Raw genomic sequence first — 21,082 nt, 5'->3', positions numbered from 1 at the left:
ACAAAATCATTTAACTCCCTGTTAGAGTTAGATAAACATCTGACCCTCTCCTCCTTGAATAATTCCTCATGTGTGAATGTAGATGCAAAATACTCATTTAGTTCGGCAACTATCTGAGAATAATCATCTACAGTCAAACCATTTATATCAAGTGGGCCAATCTGATTCATCCCCTTCCTTTTAGACTTTATATAAGTAAAGTCTTTGCTGTTTTTCTTTGCATCCTCTGCCAAAGATTTTTCTTTAAGTAAATCCCAAGTAAATATTTTTACTTGGGATTTACATAATCATTTTAAGTAAATCGTTGTAAATAGTTGTTTGGTGGAACAGACTTCCATCTTTTATTGTGGAAGTTGATAGCCTAAATAAATTTAAGGCTGAGCTGGACAGGTATTTGGAACAAACGGAGGAGTGAAATGGGAGCGGTTTTTTTTTTTTTTTTTTTTTCTTTCTGGCTGATGCTGCATAAGTTTGCTTTCTTGCATTGTATGCTAATACTAAATCCCACATCAGTATACTGTGAACTTTACCTCCTAGTGGTTCCTTTATCTGTAAATTCTTAATGCATGAATAATCACTGCTGATAATCAGCTCAAGAACGTTACTCCCTCTCCTTTTTTTATTTTTATTTATTTTTTTTTTTTATGAAACCTCCCAAACAAGAGAGGTATTAAAACCTATAGTACTTAGTACCATGTATGGGTTGGAGGTTGAGAAGATGAAAGAAGATATTTGTTGACATTTGTTCATTAGACTTGAACTTTTGTAGATTTTATTTTTCAGGAAATCGTATGAAGGAAGGTTTTTCCAGAAAGCAGCTGTTGATTGAATAAACGAGGAAGATGAAAAGTTGGTTCTGTGAGTTTGAAGTTGGGCAGTAAATGGATGTTCACTGGTGGCTGCACATATTCGGACTGTTTTGAAAGAGAGAGTGGCTATTATAGAAGCCAGTTCAGAAGAACAGTGCCCATAGCAGTATCTGTAAAAAAGGCATGCAGCAGAAACATTACGTCTATGAGACAGCGAGTGAAGAGACCCTGTTAGAGATGAATCATTAATTAACCTAACTGCCCTCTTCTGAATGGAATCTAGAAGCCTGAGAGAGATTTTGGGGGCACCGCCCCAAATGTGAAAACAATATTCCATAGTAGGACGCATTTTCTCTTTCGCTCTCTCGGCATGAGAGCGAAAGAGAAAACCAAGTTTCTTAGATGCAGAGGATGCAATATTTGAAATGTGCTTGCGCCAAGAGAGATTAGAAGTCAGGGTAATCCCCAAAAGAGATATATCATTTTGCATATAAATTGGAGTATCACCAACAATAAGCATAGCAGCAGAACAATCCATTTTGCAAGACATAAGACAGGACTGAGTTTTAGAAGGATTGAAATTAACTAAGTTGTCTTTGTCCCACTGGAGAATTACCTGGTGATCGGAATTTAAGGAATTGGTAGTGGATATTCGAGAAGTTGAAGCTGATTGAGCAGGGTGAAGTTTCTCAAACTGAAAAGTGGAATGGAATGTGCTATCATCGGCAAAACTATGGATAGGATTTCCAGTCAATGGAAGAAGGTCATAAATATACAAGAGGAAAAGAGTGAGGGAAAGAACTGAACCTTGGGAGACACCTGAATTAGTGAAGAAGTTAGAAGACAGAAAGCTATCTACCATCACCCTCAGTTCAGAGAGAAAACTAGATAATCAATTTCTAAAAACAGTTGGCAAACCATAAGATGGAAGCTTGTTTAGAAGACCTTTATGCCAGACACAATCGAAAGCCTTTGAGATGTCAAGAGCAACTACTTATGTTTCACCGAACCTTTCCATTGAATTAGTCCATAAATGGGTAACATAAGAAAGAATACCACCAGTGGATCGACACTGACAGAATCCATACTGGCGATCGTTGATCAGACGGAAGGTTTCTAGGTAGTTTAAGAGTTGGTGGTTAATTGATTTTTCCATTACTTTTGAAAGAGTAGAAGTAATTGTAATGGGATGATAATTGGATGGGAGGGATTTGTCACCCTTTTTAGGAACTGGCTGGATATGAGCAAATTTCCAAGCAGAAGAAAAAAACACCTTTGGAATAAGAAAGTGAAAAAAGGCAGCAAAGAATAGGAGTAAGTTCAGGAGCACAGGTTTTGAGAACAAGTGGAGAAATACCATCGGGACCTGAAGCTTTCTAAGCATCAAGATTCATCAAAATCCTTCTGATATCCTTTTGACGGAAGACCACAGGAGGCATTGAATGGAGCGTGTTGGGAATGGTGGGAGGTGTTTTACCAAGATCATTAATACATGAGATGGAAGAAAAATAAAGGATAAAGCTGACCTGCTAGCAGGTCAGCTTTATCCTTTATTTTTCTTGGCTGAAGTGACAACAGAACCATCTGGTTTGGACAGAAGTGGGAGCAAAGATGGGTAAAAGTTGCAGCCAAATAGCTTTGGCAAGAGACCAGAATGCTCAGCTACCATTAGGGCAAGAAGCAAGTTTTCTACTCTTAGCCTGTTCAAACTCTAGTTTGGACTGATTAATAACTGCTTTACAATTGTTGAGAGCTTTGGTGTAGGCAGAAAATGAAACTGAAGAATTACAAACAAGCCAATTACGATATGCAACATTCTTCTCTTGAACAGCCTTAGCACATTTATTGGAAAACCAAGGTTTCGATAAATGACGAGATTTTAAAGTGGAGTGTGGGATAAAGGATTCCATTCCTGCAAGAATAATTTCACTGACACGATCTGAGCAATCGGGCGCCTCCGTAGCCAGGTGGGAAGGAGCAGCAGTGCGTAGCACACGCTTCTTGATTAGACCGGGGTTCGAGCCCGTCACCACCAAATACGGAGATGCGGAAAGGTCAGGAAATGACCACCGCATATCCCGGAGCAATATGGCCTTAGTTGCTAATGCTCCTAAAAACCAAATAACAACAACAACAACTGAGCAAACGTTGACATCAGAAGTTTTGAAACAGTAATCCGACTAAGGAAAAGAAGTAAAGAAGTCTTGCAGGTCATCCCATTTTGCATTCTTGTAACGCCAAACAACATGAGGTTGGGAATACCCATGAGATAAAGGCTCCATTGGAGAAGAGACAATCACCAACTTGTGATCTGAAGTGCCTAAAGGACGTCTCACTTCAACCGTGTACTTAGAAGGGTTGTTTGTGAAAAAAAGATCAAGCGTATTGGCTGTATGATTAGGATTGTCTGGTATTCTTGTAGGTAAATGAACAATCTGTGCAAGGTCATTAATAATTGCAAAAGCCTCAGCATCTCGACCAGCTGGGTTGGTGTGACTAGAAAACGGAAGCCAGCTAGAGTTGTGAACATTAAAATAACCTCACTGTTAGGAAAGTTGGACTGGAGAAAGTCAAGTTGCAAAGAGAGGAAGTCAAAGAGCCCCAAGCGATTAGTGGAGTTGGCAGAGCGGTAGAGACAACAGATGAATTTGATACATTGAGGTAGAGAGATTTTAAGCCAGATAAGATCAAAGAGAGGAGATTCCAAATTGCCAAGTCTCTGACAGGGAATATCAGAACGGACATTTGCACAAGTACAACCTTTGAGGCGAAAGGAATCATAAAGCGAATAATTTGGGCATCTGAGATGAGCAGTAGTTGAATCAACCAATAACTGAGATTCTGTCAGAAAAAGTACATGCAAGTGTGCAAATGGACATCGTTGAGATTAGAATTGAGACCACGTATATTTGTGAAATGAATTAGAAAGTGCTTGGGAGGTGGGAGCAGAAGGGTCCCACCCTTCTGCTCCCACCTTTAGATCTTTTCACAGATAAGCTTGCTCTATTAGTTTGACAATTCATGGTGTATTCAATAGTAAGAAAAATTGGGTGGGACATGCTGTATGAAGTAATGAAATTTTTGGATATGCCGTACACATGGTAAGAATATACCCAGATCCTTGACATAATGTGGCCTCGACAATGCTCCCCGCATACACACTACTCGGACTCCCTCCAGTCACTATCTAGCAGAGTAGAGGTAGGTAGCAAGATTGTACACTATCTGATACGGTCGCTCTGCCAACCCGCACTGGACCAGCGTGGCAGATTATGGTCCATTTCCCTCAGCATGAATTGTTGAGTGAGTTACCAATAGGTTTGGTCCGGTGTACTAACTAGCGGCCGGCCTGCAAACACCGTTTTAGAGCTGTACCCTCAAAATGTAAGGAATATTGGATCTCGCCACAATTTTCATCATAACCTCAAAAGTCATCAATCATACTGCATGATGGAAGAGATAGGGAAGGGTTGACCGGAACTTAGCTCTAGAGACTAAACATGGGTTCCACCAATAAGCAAAGTGATGGTATTGCACCGGTTGATGAGTCATCTACCACCTAGTACTGTCTGGTAACTTTTAGGGGCGGCATTCCTCCATGTGGTGTGGGTGCCACACCTCGACCTCTTCTTACGTCGGTTCACACCTGGGTGGTCACCCACCATGTACTTGTGCATGGAGGTTATACCCAGGATTACTAACAGTCCCACCATCGTGAAGGTGCAAACAGAGGATTTGGCTGTCACAGACCGTCCGGATTTTGCCGAAATTGGGTCCGCTTGACTTGAGTGTCACCCGAATATCAGTTCCATCAGCGTTTTAGACTACCAGGTAGCAAGTACAGCTTGTCTGGCATATCTGAGAGAATGTCTGTGACAACCTCAAGGACCAAAGCAAATTTCAAAGCAGAAGGAAAAACACCTTTGGAATAAGGAAGTGAAAAAAGGTGGCAAAAAACAGGAGCCAGTTCAAGAGTGAAGGTTTTGAGATGAAAACTTGTTTCACAAAACTTTTCCATTGAATTTGGCCATAAATGGGTAACATAAGCCAGAATATCACCAGTGGATCGACACTGACGGAATCCATACTGACGATCATTGATCAGACAGAAGGTTTCTAGATAGTTTAAGAATTGGAGGTTAATTGATTTCTCAATTACCTTAGAAAGGGTAGAAGTAATTGCAATGTGTTGATAATTGGATGGGAGCGATTTGTCACCCTTTTTAGGAACTGGCTGGATATGAGCAAATTTCAAAGCAGAAGGAAAAACACCTTTGGAATAAGAAAGTGAAAAAAGGTGGCAAAGAACTGGAGCCAGTTCAAGAGTGCAGGTTTTGAGAATAAGTGGAGAAATACCATCAGACCAAGAGCCTTCTTAGCATCAAGATTCGTAAAAATCCTTCTGACACCCTTTTGACAGAAGACCACAGGAGGCATTGAATGGAATGTGCTAGGAATGATGGGAGGTGTTTTACCAAGATCATTAATATATGATGTGTTGAAGAAAAATGGGATGCTAACAGGTCAGCTTTATCCATGACAATAAAACCATCTGGTTTAGACATAGGTGGGAGCTGAGATGGGCAAAAGTTGTGACCAATACCTTTGGCAAGAGACCAGAATGCTCGGTACCATTAGGGCAAGAAGCAAGTTTTTTACTCTTAGCCTGTTTAAAATCTAGTTTGGACTGATTAGTAACTGCTTTACAATTATTGTGACTTCTGGTGTAGGCAGAAAATGAAAATGAAGAATTGGAAACAAGCCAATTACGATATGCAACATTCTTCTCTGGAACAGCCTTAGCACATTTATTGGAAAATCACGGTTTTGATAAAGGACGATATTTTAAAGTGATGTGTGTGGAATAAAGGATTCCGTTCCTACAAGAATAATTTCACTGACACCGTCTGTGAAAACCTTGACATCAGAGGTTTTGAAACAGTAACCCAACCAAGAAAAAGGAATCTTGCAGTTCATCCCATTTTGCATTCTTGTAATGTCAAACAACACGAGATTGGGAATAGCCATGAGATAATGGCTGCATTGGAGAAGAGACAATCACCAAGTTGTGATCTGAGGTTCCTAATGGACACTCACTTCGACTGTGTACTTAGAAAGGTTGTTTATGAGAAAAAGATCAAGCTTGTTGACTCTATTGTCCAGCATTCTGATAGATAAATGAACATTCTGTGCGAGGTGATTAGTAACTGCAAAAGCCTCTGCCTCTCGACCAACTGGGTTTTTGTGACTATAAAACGGAAGCCAGATGGAGTTGTGAACATTAAAATCACCAAGGAAAATTACCTCACCGTTAAGAAAGTTGGACTGGAGAAAATCAAACAGTTCCAACTGATTAGTGGAGTTGGGAGAACGGTAGAGAGATTTTAAGCCAGAGAAGATTGAAAAGAGGAAATTCCAAATTACCACATCTCGGACAGGGAATATCGGAATGGGCATATGCACAAATACCACCTTGGATTCGAAAGGAATGATACAGCGAATAATTTGAGCAACTGATATGAGCAATGGTTGAATCAACTGATAACTGAGATTATGTCAGAAAAAGTACATTGGATTTGGCTAACTGTAAGTGACGGCTTCCATAGCGGAGTGGTCAGGAGCGGGAGTGCAGTAGCACACGCTCTTTGAGTAGTCCAGGGTTCAAGCCCCTGACTACTGAATACGGTTGCTCTGCCAACCCGCACTGGACCAGCGTCGCAGATTATGGTCCATTTCCCTCAGCATGAATTGTTGAGGAGGCTTCCATCCTGCAGTGGGTTGATAATGGCTGCACATTACATTATATTTATAACTGTAAGTGGAAATGGACATCATTGAGATTAGAACTGAGACCACATATATTTGTAAAATGAACTAGGAAGTATTTAGGTGGTTTAGATCTTTTCACAGATGAGTTAGTTCTATTAGTTTGACAATTTGTGGTCTATTCAATAGTAAGAAAAGGGGGGGACATGCTGTAGGAAGTAATGAAATTTTTGGATATGGCATACACGTAAGAATATACCCAGATCCTTGAGATAACGTGGCCTTGACAGTGCCTCCCCTCCTGCATACTCACTATTCAGACACCCTCCAGTCACTATCTGGCAGAGTAGAGGTAGCAAGATTATACACTACAATAATCATCCAATAAATCCACCAAAGCCTTGCTAGTGCATGAGTGACCAATCTACAAGTTCCAGTATGTATATGGGAAGTTAAAATCCCCCATTATAAGACACCCTTATTTACTGGCCCACTCTATTTCTCTGTATAATTGTTCATTGTACTCATAAGAATCATTAGGCCTATAACAAATTCCTACCCTCATTTTTGCTTTCCCAGTGCTTATGTCACACCAAACTGACTTAACATTGGAGTGTCCATCTATGTAAACCGGATGCACTTCCTTAGATTTTATGTGTTTCTTAACTAACAGCATAATCCCTCCTCCCTTTCTATGCACATTGTACTCCCCAAATTGCAATTCTGCATGTCTTATATCTGAGTGACACCACTCTGATATCCCAACAATATCCACCTTGGATGTCTTAACCAGCACTTCAAATTCATCAAATTTATTTACAGCTAGCATTTGTGTACATACAAGTATACATGCACTTGTTCTTACTCTTAGTTACTCTAACATCTATTTACTTGTTTCATGACTCCCAGCATTTCCTGAAATCCCCAGCAACTTGCTTTCTGGGCTGCTGCTCATTCCAATAGAAGCAGTGCAAGAATCATTTCCACCTCTGCCTGTAGCTACTGTTAAACTATTAATCTGTGAATACCCCCAAGCTAGCAGTTTTCTCACCCATCTAACGTTACCTCGATAGCATCAGCAACGTCAGAGCAGATATCATCTGCCCTGATGTTGTAGAGCAGACCACTGCATTCTGCTCAGAAGGTTACCTGGTGCATAAAAGTGAACTCTGGTGTTGATTTAGGCAACTGAGAGCTTGATGGTCCTCCCATTTTAATTCCTATAGTCACGCCATACGCCATTAGACTAGACAAAGACTACAAAATTTAAAATTGAGAAAGGATTTCGACAAGGAGACACAATATACCCGGGCACCTCCATAGCCAGGCGGGCAAGAGCAGCAGTGCATAGCACACACTTCTTGATTAGACCGGGGTTCAAGCCCGTGACCACCACACACACGGAGGATGCGGAAAGGTCAGGGAATGACCAACGCATATCCCGGAGCAATATTGCTTTAGTTGCTAATGCTCCTAAAAAACCAAATAACAACAACAACAATATCTCCGAAGTTGTGTAATTCTCCCCTTGAAGATGCTTTCAAAAGATTGGACTGGTTGCAGAAAGGAGTCATTGTGACTGGAGAATACCTAAACCATTTATGATTTGCAGATGACATTGTGATCATAAGCTACGATCCCAAAGAACTAGAGGAAAGTCTTAATCAGTTGTGCAGAGTTAGTAAGGATTTTGGACTAAATATGAATATGTCTAAAACAAAAGTAATGATGAACAAGTATTCCACTGAAAGGGATATATCGATACTAAGGAGTAGTTTTTGAAAAGGTGGATTGTAATACTTATCTGGGACAAGTTATTAGGTAATAATGATAAATGGCTGGAAGGCAAGAGAAGAATAAATTTCGGATGGACATGTAAAATAACATACCAATTATACTCCCCACCATGTCTTATGGAAGTGAAACTTGGACACTCACCAGAAGAATAGAAAAAAAGCTGAAAACAGACAGCGGAAAATGGAATGAATTATATGAGGAATCAGATTGTTGGATAAGAAGAGAAATACATGGATTAGACAGCAAACACAAATAAAAGACATTCTAATCAAAATTAAAGAACTGAAATGGTCTTGGGCAGGACACATAGCTCAAAGATATGATGATAGATGGAATAAGAAAATAACAATGGTACCACCCAAGAGGAGCTAAAAGAAAACCTGGAAGACAACAACGGAGATGAACAGGTGAAATTCATGAGGTTGTGGGTAGTAAATTAGCATTAGCATTAGTACAGGCATATGATGCAAGAAAGCAAGCTTATGCAGCATCAGCCAAAAAAAAAAAAAAAAAAACCCTTCCACTTCACCCCTCCGTTCATGCGAAATACCTGTCCAGCTGAGTTGATAGCCTAATTTATTTAGGCTATCAACTTCCACAACAAGGGATGGAAGTCTGTTCCACAAACCAACTACCCGCTGGCTAAAGGCAAATTTCCGCACATCTATCCTACATCTGTCTTTCCTCAATTTGAATTTATGCCCTCTCAGGTGATTATTCTGAGCAAGAGACAGTATCCCATCAGCATTGAGCATGCTCAAACCATTCAAGGCTTTGTACACCTCTATCAGATCACCTCGCCGGTGCCTATTCTACAGACACTGTAATTTGCAAAACTTAAGCCTTTCTTCATAAGAGCAAACCTTCGTTCCATTCACTAACCTTGTTGCCCTTCTCTGTACCCATTCCAGCAGCTCTACATCCTTCTTGAAATGAGGCCTCCAGACCTGTATACAGTACTCAAGGTGCGGCCTGACCATTGCCTTATACAAGGTAATAATCACCTCCTTATCCCTGCTAGAAAAATTCCTGTATATCATTGATAAGACACCATGAGCTACTCTTCCAGCCCATCTGCACTGCTCAGAGAACTTCATATCTGCCTGCACAATTACCCCCAGGTCCTTTTCATTCTCTACCACTGTCAGTGTATTACCACAGAGTTGATACGTTGCTCTGGGGTTGCTGTTTCCCATATGTAGTACTTTACATTTGTCAATGTTAAACTTCATTTGCCACCTCTCAGCCCATCTGCTCAACCTTTCCATAGCATCAGTAGCGTCCTTAAAAACCCTGCCAACCTTTGTATCGTCTGCAAACTTGGACATTAAGCTTGATATACCATCATCAATATTATTTATAAATACAGAAAACAACAATGAACCCAATACTGAACCCTGCAGGACTCCACTAATAACATTAGTCCACGATGAGCAGTGTCCATTGATTACCACTCTCTGTCTTCTCCCCCTCAACCACCCCTTTATCCATAGCAGCAATTTGCCTGCAATGCCACACTGCTCCAATTTGTGCAGCAGTCTTCCATGTGCAACAGTATCAAAAGACTTTCTAAGATCCAAGTATATAATATCAAAGTTATACCCTGCATCCAGTTCTTTTGTGACTGCATCATAGTATCCAATCAAATTGGTCAAATTGGGGAGACAAAGACCAATAGATTGACAGTAGCCACTGGCAGAGGTGAAAGAGATTCTTGCACTGCTTCTATTAGAATGAGCAGAAGCCTGAAAAACAAGATGCATGGTATTTCAGAGACTGCTGGGAGCCATTGTGGTACAAGTAAACACATGGGTTGTGTTAGGGTAGCTAAGAATAGAAACAGGTGCAGGTATACTTGTGTGTACACCAATGCTAGGAGTTTAGTAAATAAATTTGATGAATTTGAGGTATTGCTCAAAACATCAAAGGCAGATATTGTTGGGATATCAGAGACGTGGTGTCACACAGATATAAGGGATGCAGAACTGCAATTTGGGGAGTACAATGTCTACAGAAAGGATAGACAGGATAGGAAGGGGGGAGGGGTTATGCTATTAGTTAAGAAACACATAAAAACCAAGGAAGTGAAGCCAGTCGACATCGCTGGACAGTGCAGTGTTGAGTCAGTTTGGTGTGACATAAGCATTGGGAGATCAAAATTGAGAGTAGGAGTGTGCTATAGGCCTAATGACTCTGATGAGTATAATAAGGAACTGTACAGGGAAATAGAGTGGGCCAGTAAATCAGAGAGTCTTATAATGGGAGATTTTAATTTCCCAGATATTGACTGGAATTTGGGGGCTGGTTACTCACGCACTAGCAGGGCTTTTGTGGATTTATTGGATGATTGTTTTCTACATCAGCATGTTCGGGAGGCAACTAGGGGGAGTAATACTCTTGATTTGATTATCAGCAGTGATTCTTCATGCATTAAGAATCTGCAGATAAATGAACCACTAGGTGGCAGTGATCACAGTGTGCTGAAGTGGGATTTACTCAAAGCGGTAACTACCATTAGGGGTAAAGGGAAGGGTTATTGCTTCCGTAAAGGCGACTACGATGGACTGAGACAGTATTTAAATTCTATACAGTGGGACCAACTGATGATGTTACCAACAACAAATTCAAAATGGGAAGCATTCAAAGAACTTATGTTGGAAGCTACTAGGCTTTACATACCAACTAAGAAATATTGTTCAAGGTTTAGGCCAAAATGGATGTCATATGAACTAATGAGGCATATGGCAGAGAAGAAAAATGCATGGGATACTTACAAATTAACACATGACACAGAAGCCTATGATAGATACAAGTTGATATGCAACCAAGTTACAAAGGAGGTTAGGCAGGCGAAGGCAGATTACGAGAAATCCTTGGCAAGGGATGCAAAGAAAAACAGCAAAGAGTTCTTTACTTATGTAAACTCTAGAAGGAAGGGGATGAATCAGATTGGTCCACTTGATATTGATGGGTCAACTTTTGATGATCCTGCTCAGGTAGCTAACAAACTAAATGAATATTTTGCATCGACATTCACACATGAGGAGTTATTCAGCAAGGGGAATGCCAGAGGTGTATTCAACTCTAGCAGTAAGCTACAGAATCTTGAAATAACTGGGAGTAAAGGGGAGGAGAAACTGTTGAAGATAAACACAAGAAAGGCATCCCGGGTGGATGGGATCTATCCAGTTATATTAAAGGAGGCAGCAAAGGAAGTAAGCAAACCCTTAGCCATAATTATGAGAGCTTCCTTGACTCAGGGGAGGTACCCATAGACTGGAAATGTGCAAATGTGACCCCAATTCACAAAGGAGGATCAAAGGCTGACACAAGTAATTATAGACCTGTGAGCTTAACTTCTGTTCCAGGAAAATTAATGGAGGCTGGTTAAAGAAGCACTGCAGGATCATTTAGACAAGACTTCAGTTATAGCTCAGACACAGCATGGTTTTGTTAAGGGGAAGTCTTGCCTGACCAACTTGATTGGATACTATGATGCAGTCACAAAAGAACTGGATGCAGGGAATAACTTTGATATTATATACTTGGATCTTAGAAAGGCTTTTGATACTGTTGCACATGGAAGACTGCTACACAAATTGGAGCAGTGTGACATTGGAGGCAAATTGCTGCTATGGATAAAGGGGTGGTTGAGGGGGGAGAAGACAGAGAGTGGTAATCAATGGACACTGCTCATCGTGGACTAATGTTATTAGTGGAGTCCCTCAGGGCTCAGTGTTGGGTCCATTATTGTTTTCTGTATTTATAAATGATATTGATGATGGTATATCAAGCTTAATGTCCAAGTTTGCAGACGATACAAAGGTTGGCAGGGTTGTCAAGGACGCTACTGACACTATGCTGCTGCAACAGGATCTGGAAAGGTTGAGCAGATGGGCTGAGAGGTGGCAAATGAAGTTTAACATTGACAAATGTAAAGTACTACACATGGGGAAACAGCAACCCCAGAGCAACATATCAACTCTGTGGTACTACACTGTACTACACTGACAGTGGTAGAGAATGAAAGGGACCTGGGGGTAATTGTGCAGGCAGATATGAAGTTCTCTGAGCAGTGCAGATGGGCTTGAAGAGTAGCTCATGGTGTCTTATCAATGATATACAGGAATTTTTCCAGCAGGGATAAGGAGGTGATTATTCCATTGTATAAGGCAATGGTCAGGCCACACCTAGAGTACTGTATACAGGTCTGGAGGCCTCATTTCAAGAAGGATGTAGAGCTGCTGGAACGAGTACAAAGAAGGGCAACAAGTGAATGGAACAAAGGGGTGCTCTTACGAAGAAAGGCTTATGTTTTGCAAATTACAGTGTCTGGAGACTAGGCACCAGCGAGGTGATCTGATAGAGGTGTATAAAGCCTTGAATGGTTTAAGCATGCTCAATGCTGATGGGATTCTTCCTCTAGCTCAGAAAAATCACCTGAGAGGGCATAAATTCAAATTGAGGAAAAACAGATGTAGGACAGACGTGCGGAAATTTGCCTTTAGCCAGCGGGTGGTTGGTTGGTGGAACAGACTTCCATCCCTTGTGGTGGAGGTTGATAGCCTAAATAAGTTTAAGGCTCAGCTGGACAGGTATTTTGAACGAACAGAGGGGTGAAGTGGAAGTGGGTTTTTTTTTTTTGGCTGATGCTGCATAAGCTTGCTTTCTTGCATCAAATGCCTCTACTAATGCCAATGGTCAGGTAAGACTTCCCTTTAACAAAACCATGGTGTCCGAGCTATAACTGAATTCTTGTCAAGATGATCCTGCAGTGATTCTTTAACCAGTGCTTCCATTAATTTTCCTGGAACAGAAGTTAAACTCACAGGTCTATAATTACTTGTGTCAGCCTTTGTGAATTGGGGTCACATTTGCACATCTCCATTCTGTGGGTACCTCCCCTGAGTCCAAGGAAGCTCTCATAATTATGGCTAACAGTTTGCTTACTTCCTTTGCTGCCTCCTTTAATATAACTGGATAGATCCCATCCACCCCAGGTGCCTTCCTTGTATTTGTATTCAACAATTTCTCCTCCACTTTACTCTCAATTATTGCAAGATCATCTAGCTCACTGCCAGTGTTTACTTCATCTATGGCATTCCCCTTCCTGAATAACTCCTCATGTGTGAATGTAGATGCAAAATATTGATTTGGTTTGTTAGCCACCTGAGCAGGATTATGAACAGTTGAAACATCAATATCAAGTGAACCAATCTGATTCATCCCCTTCCTTCTAGAGTTTACATAAGTAAAGAACTCCTTGTTGTTTTTCTTCGCATCCCTTGCCAAAGATTTCTCGTAATCTGCCTTCGCATGCCTAACCTCCTTTGTAACTTGATTACAGATCAACTTATATCTATCATAGGCTTATTTGTCACATGTTAATTTATATATATTCCATGCATTTTTCTTCTCTGCCATATGTCTCATTAGTTCATCTTACATCCATTTAGGCCTGAACCTTGAACAATATTTCTTAGTTGGTATGTAAAGCCTAGTAGCTTCCAAGATAAGTTCTTTGAATGCTTCCCATTTTGATTTTGCTGTTGGTAACATCATCAGTTGGTCCCACTGTATAGAATTTAAATACTGTCTCAGTCCATCGTAGTCGCCTTTACGGAAGCAATAACCCTTCCCTTTACCCCTGATGGTAGTTACCTTCTTGAGTTAATCGCACTTCAGCATACTGTGATCACTGCCACCTAGTGGTTCCTGTATCTGGAGATTCTTAATGCATGAAGAATCACTACTGATAATCAAATCAAGAGTATTGCCCCCTCTAGTTGCCTCCCGAACATGCTGATTTAGAAAACAATCATCCAATAAATCCACAAAAGCCTTGCTAATGTGAGAGTGACCAGCCCCCAAACTCCAGTCAATATCTGGGAAATTAAAATACCCCATTATAAGACTCGCTGATTTTCTGGCCCACTCTATTTCCCTGTACAGTTTCTTATTATACTCATCAGAGTCATTAGGCCTATCATCATCAGCCATTTTCAATCCACTGCAGGATGGAAGCCTCTCCAGCAACTTTCCAGTTCCTTCTGTTTTGAGCACTGGCCATCCATTTACTGGGCGCCTCCGTAGCCAGGTGGGAAGGAGCAGCGGTGCGTAGCACACGCTTCTTGATTAGACCGGGGTTCGAGCCCGTCACCACCAAATACGGAAGATGCGGAAAGGTCAGGAAATGACCACCGCATCTCCCGGAGCAATATGGCCTTAGTTGCTAATGCTCCTAAAAAAAAAAAAAAAAAAAAAAAAAAAAAAACCAAAAACCATCCATTTACTACCCAAAAACTCATGAATTTCATCTATCCATCTCTGCCTTTGTCTTCCAGGTTTTCTTCTAGCTCCTCTTGGGTACCATTCTATTATTTTCTTAGTCCATCGGTCATCATGTCTTCGAGCTATGTGTCTTGCCCAAGACCATTTTAGTTCTTTAGCTTTGATAAGAATGTACTTTAGTTGAGTTTGCTGCCTAATCTATGTGTTTCTCTTCTTCTTATCTAACAGTCTGATTCCCAATATAATTCGTTCCATTCTTCGCTGTGTAGTTCTCAGCTTCTCTTCCATTCTTTTGGTGAGTGTCCAAGTTTCACTTCAATAAGTCATGGTGGGGAGTATACATTGGTTCATTATTTTACGTTTCAGACAAACTGGGATATTGTTCTTCAGTATGTGACTATATTTCCTGAATGCTATCCATCCAAAATTTATTCTTCTCTTGACTTCTAGCCATTTATCATTATTACAGCTAATAACTTGTCCCAGATAAGTATATGACTCCACTTTTTCAATTACTGCTCCTTCAATCATTATTTCCCTTTCTGGGGGATACTTGTTCATCATTACTTTTGTTTTAGCCATATTCATCTTTAGTCCAAAATCCTTACTAACTGTGCATAACTGATTAAGATTTTCCTGTAATTCTTTGGGATCGTCGCTTATGACCACAATGTCATCTGCAAATTGTAAATGGTTTAGATACTCTCCATTCACATTGACTCCTTTCTGTGACCAGTCTAATCTTCTGAAAGCTTCCTCAAGAGCAGCAGTAAACAGCTTCGGAGATATTGTGTCTCCTTGTCGAACTCCTTTCTCGATTTTAAAATTCCTACCCTCTTTGTCTAGTCTAATAAAGGAGGTAGCACTCTCATATATTTTCTTCAAAATCATAATATATGCGGTATCTATGCCTTGTCTTTCCAGTGCCTGAAACATTGCCTTATGCTGTATGGAGTCAAATGCCTTTTCATAATCCATAAATTCCAGGCATAATGGTGTTTTATATTCATTTGCTTTCTCCATTAGCTGTGATATTACGTGAAGGTGATCCATAGTTGAGAATCCTGTCCTAAAGCCAGCTTGCTCTTTTGGGTTGATTCTCATCAAGTATTCTTTCTAATCTGTTAGTAATGACCCTTGTGAACAACTTGTAGATGTGGGATAACAAGCTAATTGGTCTATAATTTCCAATTTCTGATTTATCTCCTTTCTTATGCAGCAAAACTATGATTGCATTATTCCACTGCTTAGGCGTCACACCTTTTCTAATGCACTTTGTGAAGAGCCTTGCCAGTTTTTGTGTTATGTGTCTTCCTCCCAATTTTAACAGCTCTACAGTAACTTCATCTTCCCCCGGGGCTTTCTGATTCTTCATTTTCTTCAATGCATGTTCTACCTCATCAGGAAGAATATCGGGTATGTCGTATGTGTTGCTACTTTGCAATCCATCTTCCCCACTGCTGGCATCATTCCCTCGCTCCTTGTATAATTCTCTCTATTAGTCTTCTGCTATTTGAATTATGCCTTCTCTGCTGTTTATAAGTACACCATTGCTATTTTTCAGTTTCAGTATCATTTGTCTTTCTGTATTACTGCACATGGCTGCTGATTTAAATCCTTTGTTTTCCCTTAATGCTTGTTCTACTTTTCTTGTGTTAAATCTTCTTATGTCCTCTCTGAGTCTCTTTCTAATGGCTTTGCATAACTCAGTATACTCAATTTTCTCCCTGTCAGTGTTTTTCTTGCTCTTCATTTGTCGTCTTCGGTTCATCATGAAAAGTGTTTCTTGACTAATTTTTTCTTCTTTGGATTTCTTTTTCCCTATAGGTTTCTTGGGCTTTATCACTTTCAGAAAGTTGTAATATTCCTCGTCGATATCTTGGTCCTGAGCAGTCTGCAGATGCTCAAACTTGTTCTTAAGTTCCAGTACATACTGCTTTTTCTCCTCCTCTGTTATCTCAAAGACCTTTGTATTATTTACTCAAGTCAGTTTTTTCCTTTCCTACATCTATATCAAGTGTACATCTTATAATTCTGTGATCACTTCCAACATTTACCTTATTCAGGACGGTAACATCATTGACAATATATCTTCTGTTAGTGAGGATGAAGTCGTTTAATCCATTTGGGCTCTTCCATGTCCACTTTCTGTTCACCTTTTTCTTGAAAAAGTGTTCATTACTGACAGTCCTTGAGATTCTGCAAATTCCGCAAGTCTTTCATTTCTTTCACCAATTCCAAAATTTCCTATAGTTCCTCTTTCTGCGCTGTTTTGCCTTTTTCCAACCTTAGCATTGAAGTCCCCCATAATAATAGTGTAATGGGTTTTCTGCTCATCTAGAAGACTCTCAATTTCGGTGTACATTTCTTCAACCTCTTCATCATCATGGCTCGATCTTGGTGCATAAATCATTATAATCTTTAGCTTATACCTCTTAGAAATCTTGAGTATTAGTCTTGACACTCTTGGTGATGTACTTTTGAATTCCAAAATGTTTTTAAAATCTTTATGGACCAGAAACCCAACTCCACCTTCTCTCCTTTCACTGGTTCCATTGGTGTACAGCAGATTTCCACTTGATAAAGTTATAAGTGATTCATTTCTTCTTCTTCTTTCAGCCAAACCGATGATATTCCAATTCACATTTTCTAATTCCTTTTCCAGCTCTAATATCCTGTCTTCACCGATGAGTGATCTTACTTTATAACAGGCCAAGTTCAGTTTCCGTGCATGGCAGCCTGGTCGTACCCAGAGATTCTTAGCACCCTCTGCTTCCAATCTGATCCTCTCGCTGCCGTGAGAGGGAGAGTGAAAGCTGCTGGGGACTGAGGGCCGTTTACTTTGTTGTGCTGTCATATGCTGGAGGATTTGGTCGTTTCCTCTTCACGCTGACCAGGCGTCTTGAAGAGAACCACTCTACACGTTCGTTGCCACCTAAGTGATTAACAGGGCTTACCATTGAGAAGGTGTGTGTGAGTGGATTTTAGGGAGGCAGGCCAACCAGACTTCTCCTAAATCTTCTGTAATAGAGAGATATTGGATCCATCAGTGTTTTAGACTGAGTGTCTGATAACACTCAGGATACCTGTTCCCCTCTAAGCCCCATTAGGACTATAGCACGCTCCTACTCTCAATTTTGATCACCCAATGCTTATGTCACACCAAACTGACTCGACACTGCACTGTCTAGCGATGTCGACCAGCTTCACTTCCTTGGATTTTATGTGTTTCTTAACTAATAGCATAACCCCCTCCTCCCTTCCTATCCTGTCTATCCTTTCTGTAGACGTTGTACTCCCCAAATTCCAGTTCTGCATTACTTATATCTCTGTGACACCACGTCTCTGATATCCCAACAATATCTGCCTTTGATGCTTTGAGCAATACCTCAAATTCATCAAATTTATTTACCAAACTCCTAGCATTGGTGTACACGCAAGTATACATGCACCTGTTCTTTTTCTTAGCTACCCTAACACAACCCATGTGTTTACTTGTACCCCAATGACTCCCAGTAGTCTCTGAAATATCCTGCATCTTATTTTCCAAGCTGCTGCTGTGCAAGAATCACTTTCACCTCTGCCAGTGGCTTCTCTTAATCTATTTGTCCTTGTATCCCCCAATCTAGTAGTTTTCTGACCCACCTAACACTGCCTCGATAGCATCAGCAAATATTCTTGCACCCTTTCTATTTAAGTGTATCCCATCCCTGTAGAAGCAGTCTCTCCTGTTAACAAATGAATGGCCCATGCACAAAACAGAAGGAACTGGAAAGTTTCTGGAGAGTCCTTCATCCTGCAGTGGATTGAAAATGGCTGATGATGATGAAAGAAGAACTGATAAAATTCTTGGAGAGTACTGATGGATAAACTGTGCACGGGTAATTTTTTTTTTTGGCTGATGCTATATAAGGTTGCTTTCTTTACATCATTTGCTATTACTACTGCTATTCTATAATTTTTTTACATTTTCACTAATTTGTAAATACAGCCAACCCCCATATAACACAGTACTTCTGCAACGCGGTTTCACTCTAACACGATTGATAAATTGCGGCAATCCTCGCACAACACGGTACTTCAACAACAAGGTTTTGCTCTAACACAGTTTGAGAATTGCTGCCATCTCGCATAACACGGTATTTTTGAGTTTTTTGCACGGAAAATCCTGCTATTATGTTAGATGTAGGTTTCAACATTTCCATTCCCTTTTGTGAATCTCTGCTGTTTACTTGCTAGTTGCCGTCGTGATATTTTTCTAAAGCACATTTCTGGAGGTCACTCCCAAAAAACAAAAACAATTTGCAGTTTCCTGTTTATTGGACTTTTCTGTTAGTGTAATCAATTATAAACGGGTAGTAAACTCAATCTTCTTGCGTTTGCTATAGTACCAATAGCTGGAATTCCGTGGGTTTTCACATTATTATGGGAAAATGTGTTTCCCCTTCCATGAAATATTCAATCATATAAAAACAAATAAATTTTCAGAAACTCAGTACTCCGTATCTCACTTGTGCGTATCATGTTTGTTGTAACTTGTGCATGTGCTGCGTTCTTTGTTATTAATTGCTTATCATTTTTACTGTTTTAAATTTTACAACAACAAAAAAAAGTCAGTGAACTGAAATATCAGTTAGTATGCGCATATTACAGTATGTATGTAAGTGTAAATTTATTTTTACTGCTAACTAGAAAATATTCTTCCAATTTTCACGTATCATTTAAAGGTTGGTTTGAGACCATAAAAAATAATTGCACTTCAAAGAGTGCAGTTCGTGACTTTTAAAGAGAGCAGAAGGTACACGAAATCTAGATGCTATAGAAGAGATTGTGCTTAACAGCAATGAAGAGGAAGAAATTTAAATGAACGTACATTATCTGACATATAAAGTTCAGTTATTACTATTTAAGTTACTACTAATATGAAAATAAAGTTAAAATATTAAGTTATTACTACTATAAAAATTAAGTTTTCGATAGTTATAAAAAAAATGGCGTATTTTTGTTTAGCTTTTGGAACGTAACCCCCTTTTTGTACTGGCTCTTAGTCCTGTATAACACGGTTTTGCATTACATGAGATTTCGTAGAAACCAAACTACCATGTTATACAAGGGTTACCTGTATTCATTTTTAAATTACTGTAATAGACATAACTGCAATGATTGCAGTATTCTTCATTTTCTTATATTATCACTAAACAATTATTTTTTTATTTCAGAAATGGCAGAGCATCATGATGCCAAAGCTGTATTGAAAATAGCACAGGATCTTGTTCATCAGATTCAGACACTAATTGATAATAAGTGAATAATTTATTCTTGATGAAAATAAAAATAATAATCAAAACATTCCTCACAATGTATAGAAGCCTTCAAATGGCATGGGATCTGTGAGACAGCTTCATGTTCTTTGTGCTTCTTTAAAAGAATCTTCCCTAGAACCACTATCTATTTTATGAAAAAGCAACATGCTGGTATTCTTGATATTTGCTTTGTTACTAACCTTACCTGGGTCAGTCATGTACTATCTATGTTAAAGTATATGTGTAAAAAAGAATTTGTTGGATGTACATATCTGTTCCCAAATAGTTAATCACCCTAATTTTTTTTTTTTTAACCGTGACGATATATTCCAAGAGATAATAAAACATTAAAATAATAAGGGCATAAAATGATCATATTGATAAGTTGTTGAATCATTATAATGTATACTGGGAAAGAAAAAAAAAAAAAAAAGAAAGAAAGAAAGAAGCAGATAAGACAGTATTTTTATAGACTTTTTATTGAAAGCCTGTAATGAATTACACAGAGATGCAACTGTTAGAAATTTTGATGGAATTGCCCATTTTTTTCTTTAGAATAAAGAGAACATTTATAAATTGCTCTGCATTTAATAATGTTGGTAGTTGTCAGTAAAATTGATTTTAGAATATGTTCCCTTTTTTTTACCTCAGTGTCCTGCTCAAAAACTAGATTATTTTTAAAGTATCAGCCTAAATGTGACAAAAAAATAATAAAAATTACAACAGAATAAACTTAATACACTGCTCAACAAAATTAACAGAAAATGTTTTTCACGAATATTTTATTGTGAACAGTGTCGCTGAAGGCAAATATTTGATATAATAGGCATCCTGCATGCAAATTTTGAGTATCCAATAGAAATTGATCCACACCTTACTGAGCCGCACATTATGCAAATTATTCATTCCTATAAAAACACAGGTTGCGACCACATCACTTCATTTCCATTTTTTTGGCTTGCTCAGTGGGACAGTCTCATCTCAGAATGGCAAGACATTGTTGTTTAGATGATTCTTTGAGATGGTGGCCATTGGACAACTTGAAGCCAAGCAGTGGCAGGCAGAGGTGGCACATTGGCTTAATGTGTCACGCAGTTTCATCTCGTCACTATGGAA

At 39.5% G+C, this 21,082-nt stretch overlaps 1 protein-coding gene across 3 annotated transcripts in view; it reads left to right on the top strand.

Moving 5' to 3' along the window:
* LOC150085771 (small G protein signaling modulator 1-like) overlaps nt 1–20,276 on the top strand; it is a 744,108-nt gene extending 723,832 nt beyond the window's left edge. For all 3 annotated transcript variants that reach the window (XM_090374245.1, XM_090374244.1, XM_090374243.1), the window contains exon 25: nt 19,883–20,276. In XM_090374245.1, the coding sequence (XP_090230371.1) occupies nt 19,883–19,971 (89 nt within the window). In that variant the 3' untranslated portion in view covers nt 19,972–20,276. The remainder of the gene's footprint in view (nt 1–19,882) is intronic.
* Nucleotides 20,277–21,082: the final 806 nt, after the last annotated feature.

The sequence above is a fragment of the Mastigoproctus giganteus genome, chromosome 5, assembly GCF_048544385.1.
Source record: "Mastigoproctus giganteus isolate SK-2022 chromosome 5, ASM4854438v1, whole genome shotgun sequence".
NCBI classification, from domain to species: Eukaryota; Metazoa; Arthropoda; class Arachnida; order Uropygi; family Thelyphonidae; genus Mastigoproctus; species Mastigoproctus giganteus.
Note: the sequence above shows the minus strand (reverse complement) of the source record. Positions and strands in the feature narration are given on the sequence as shown.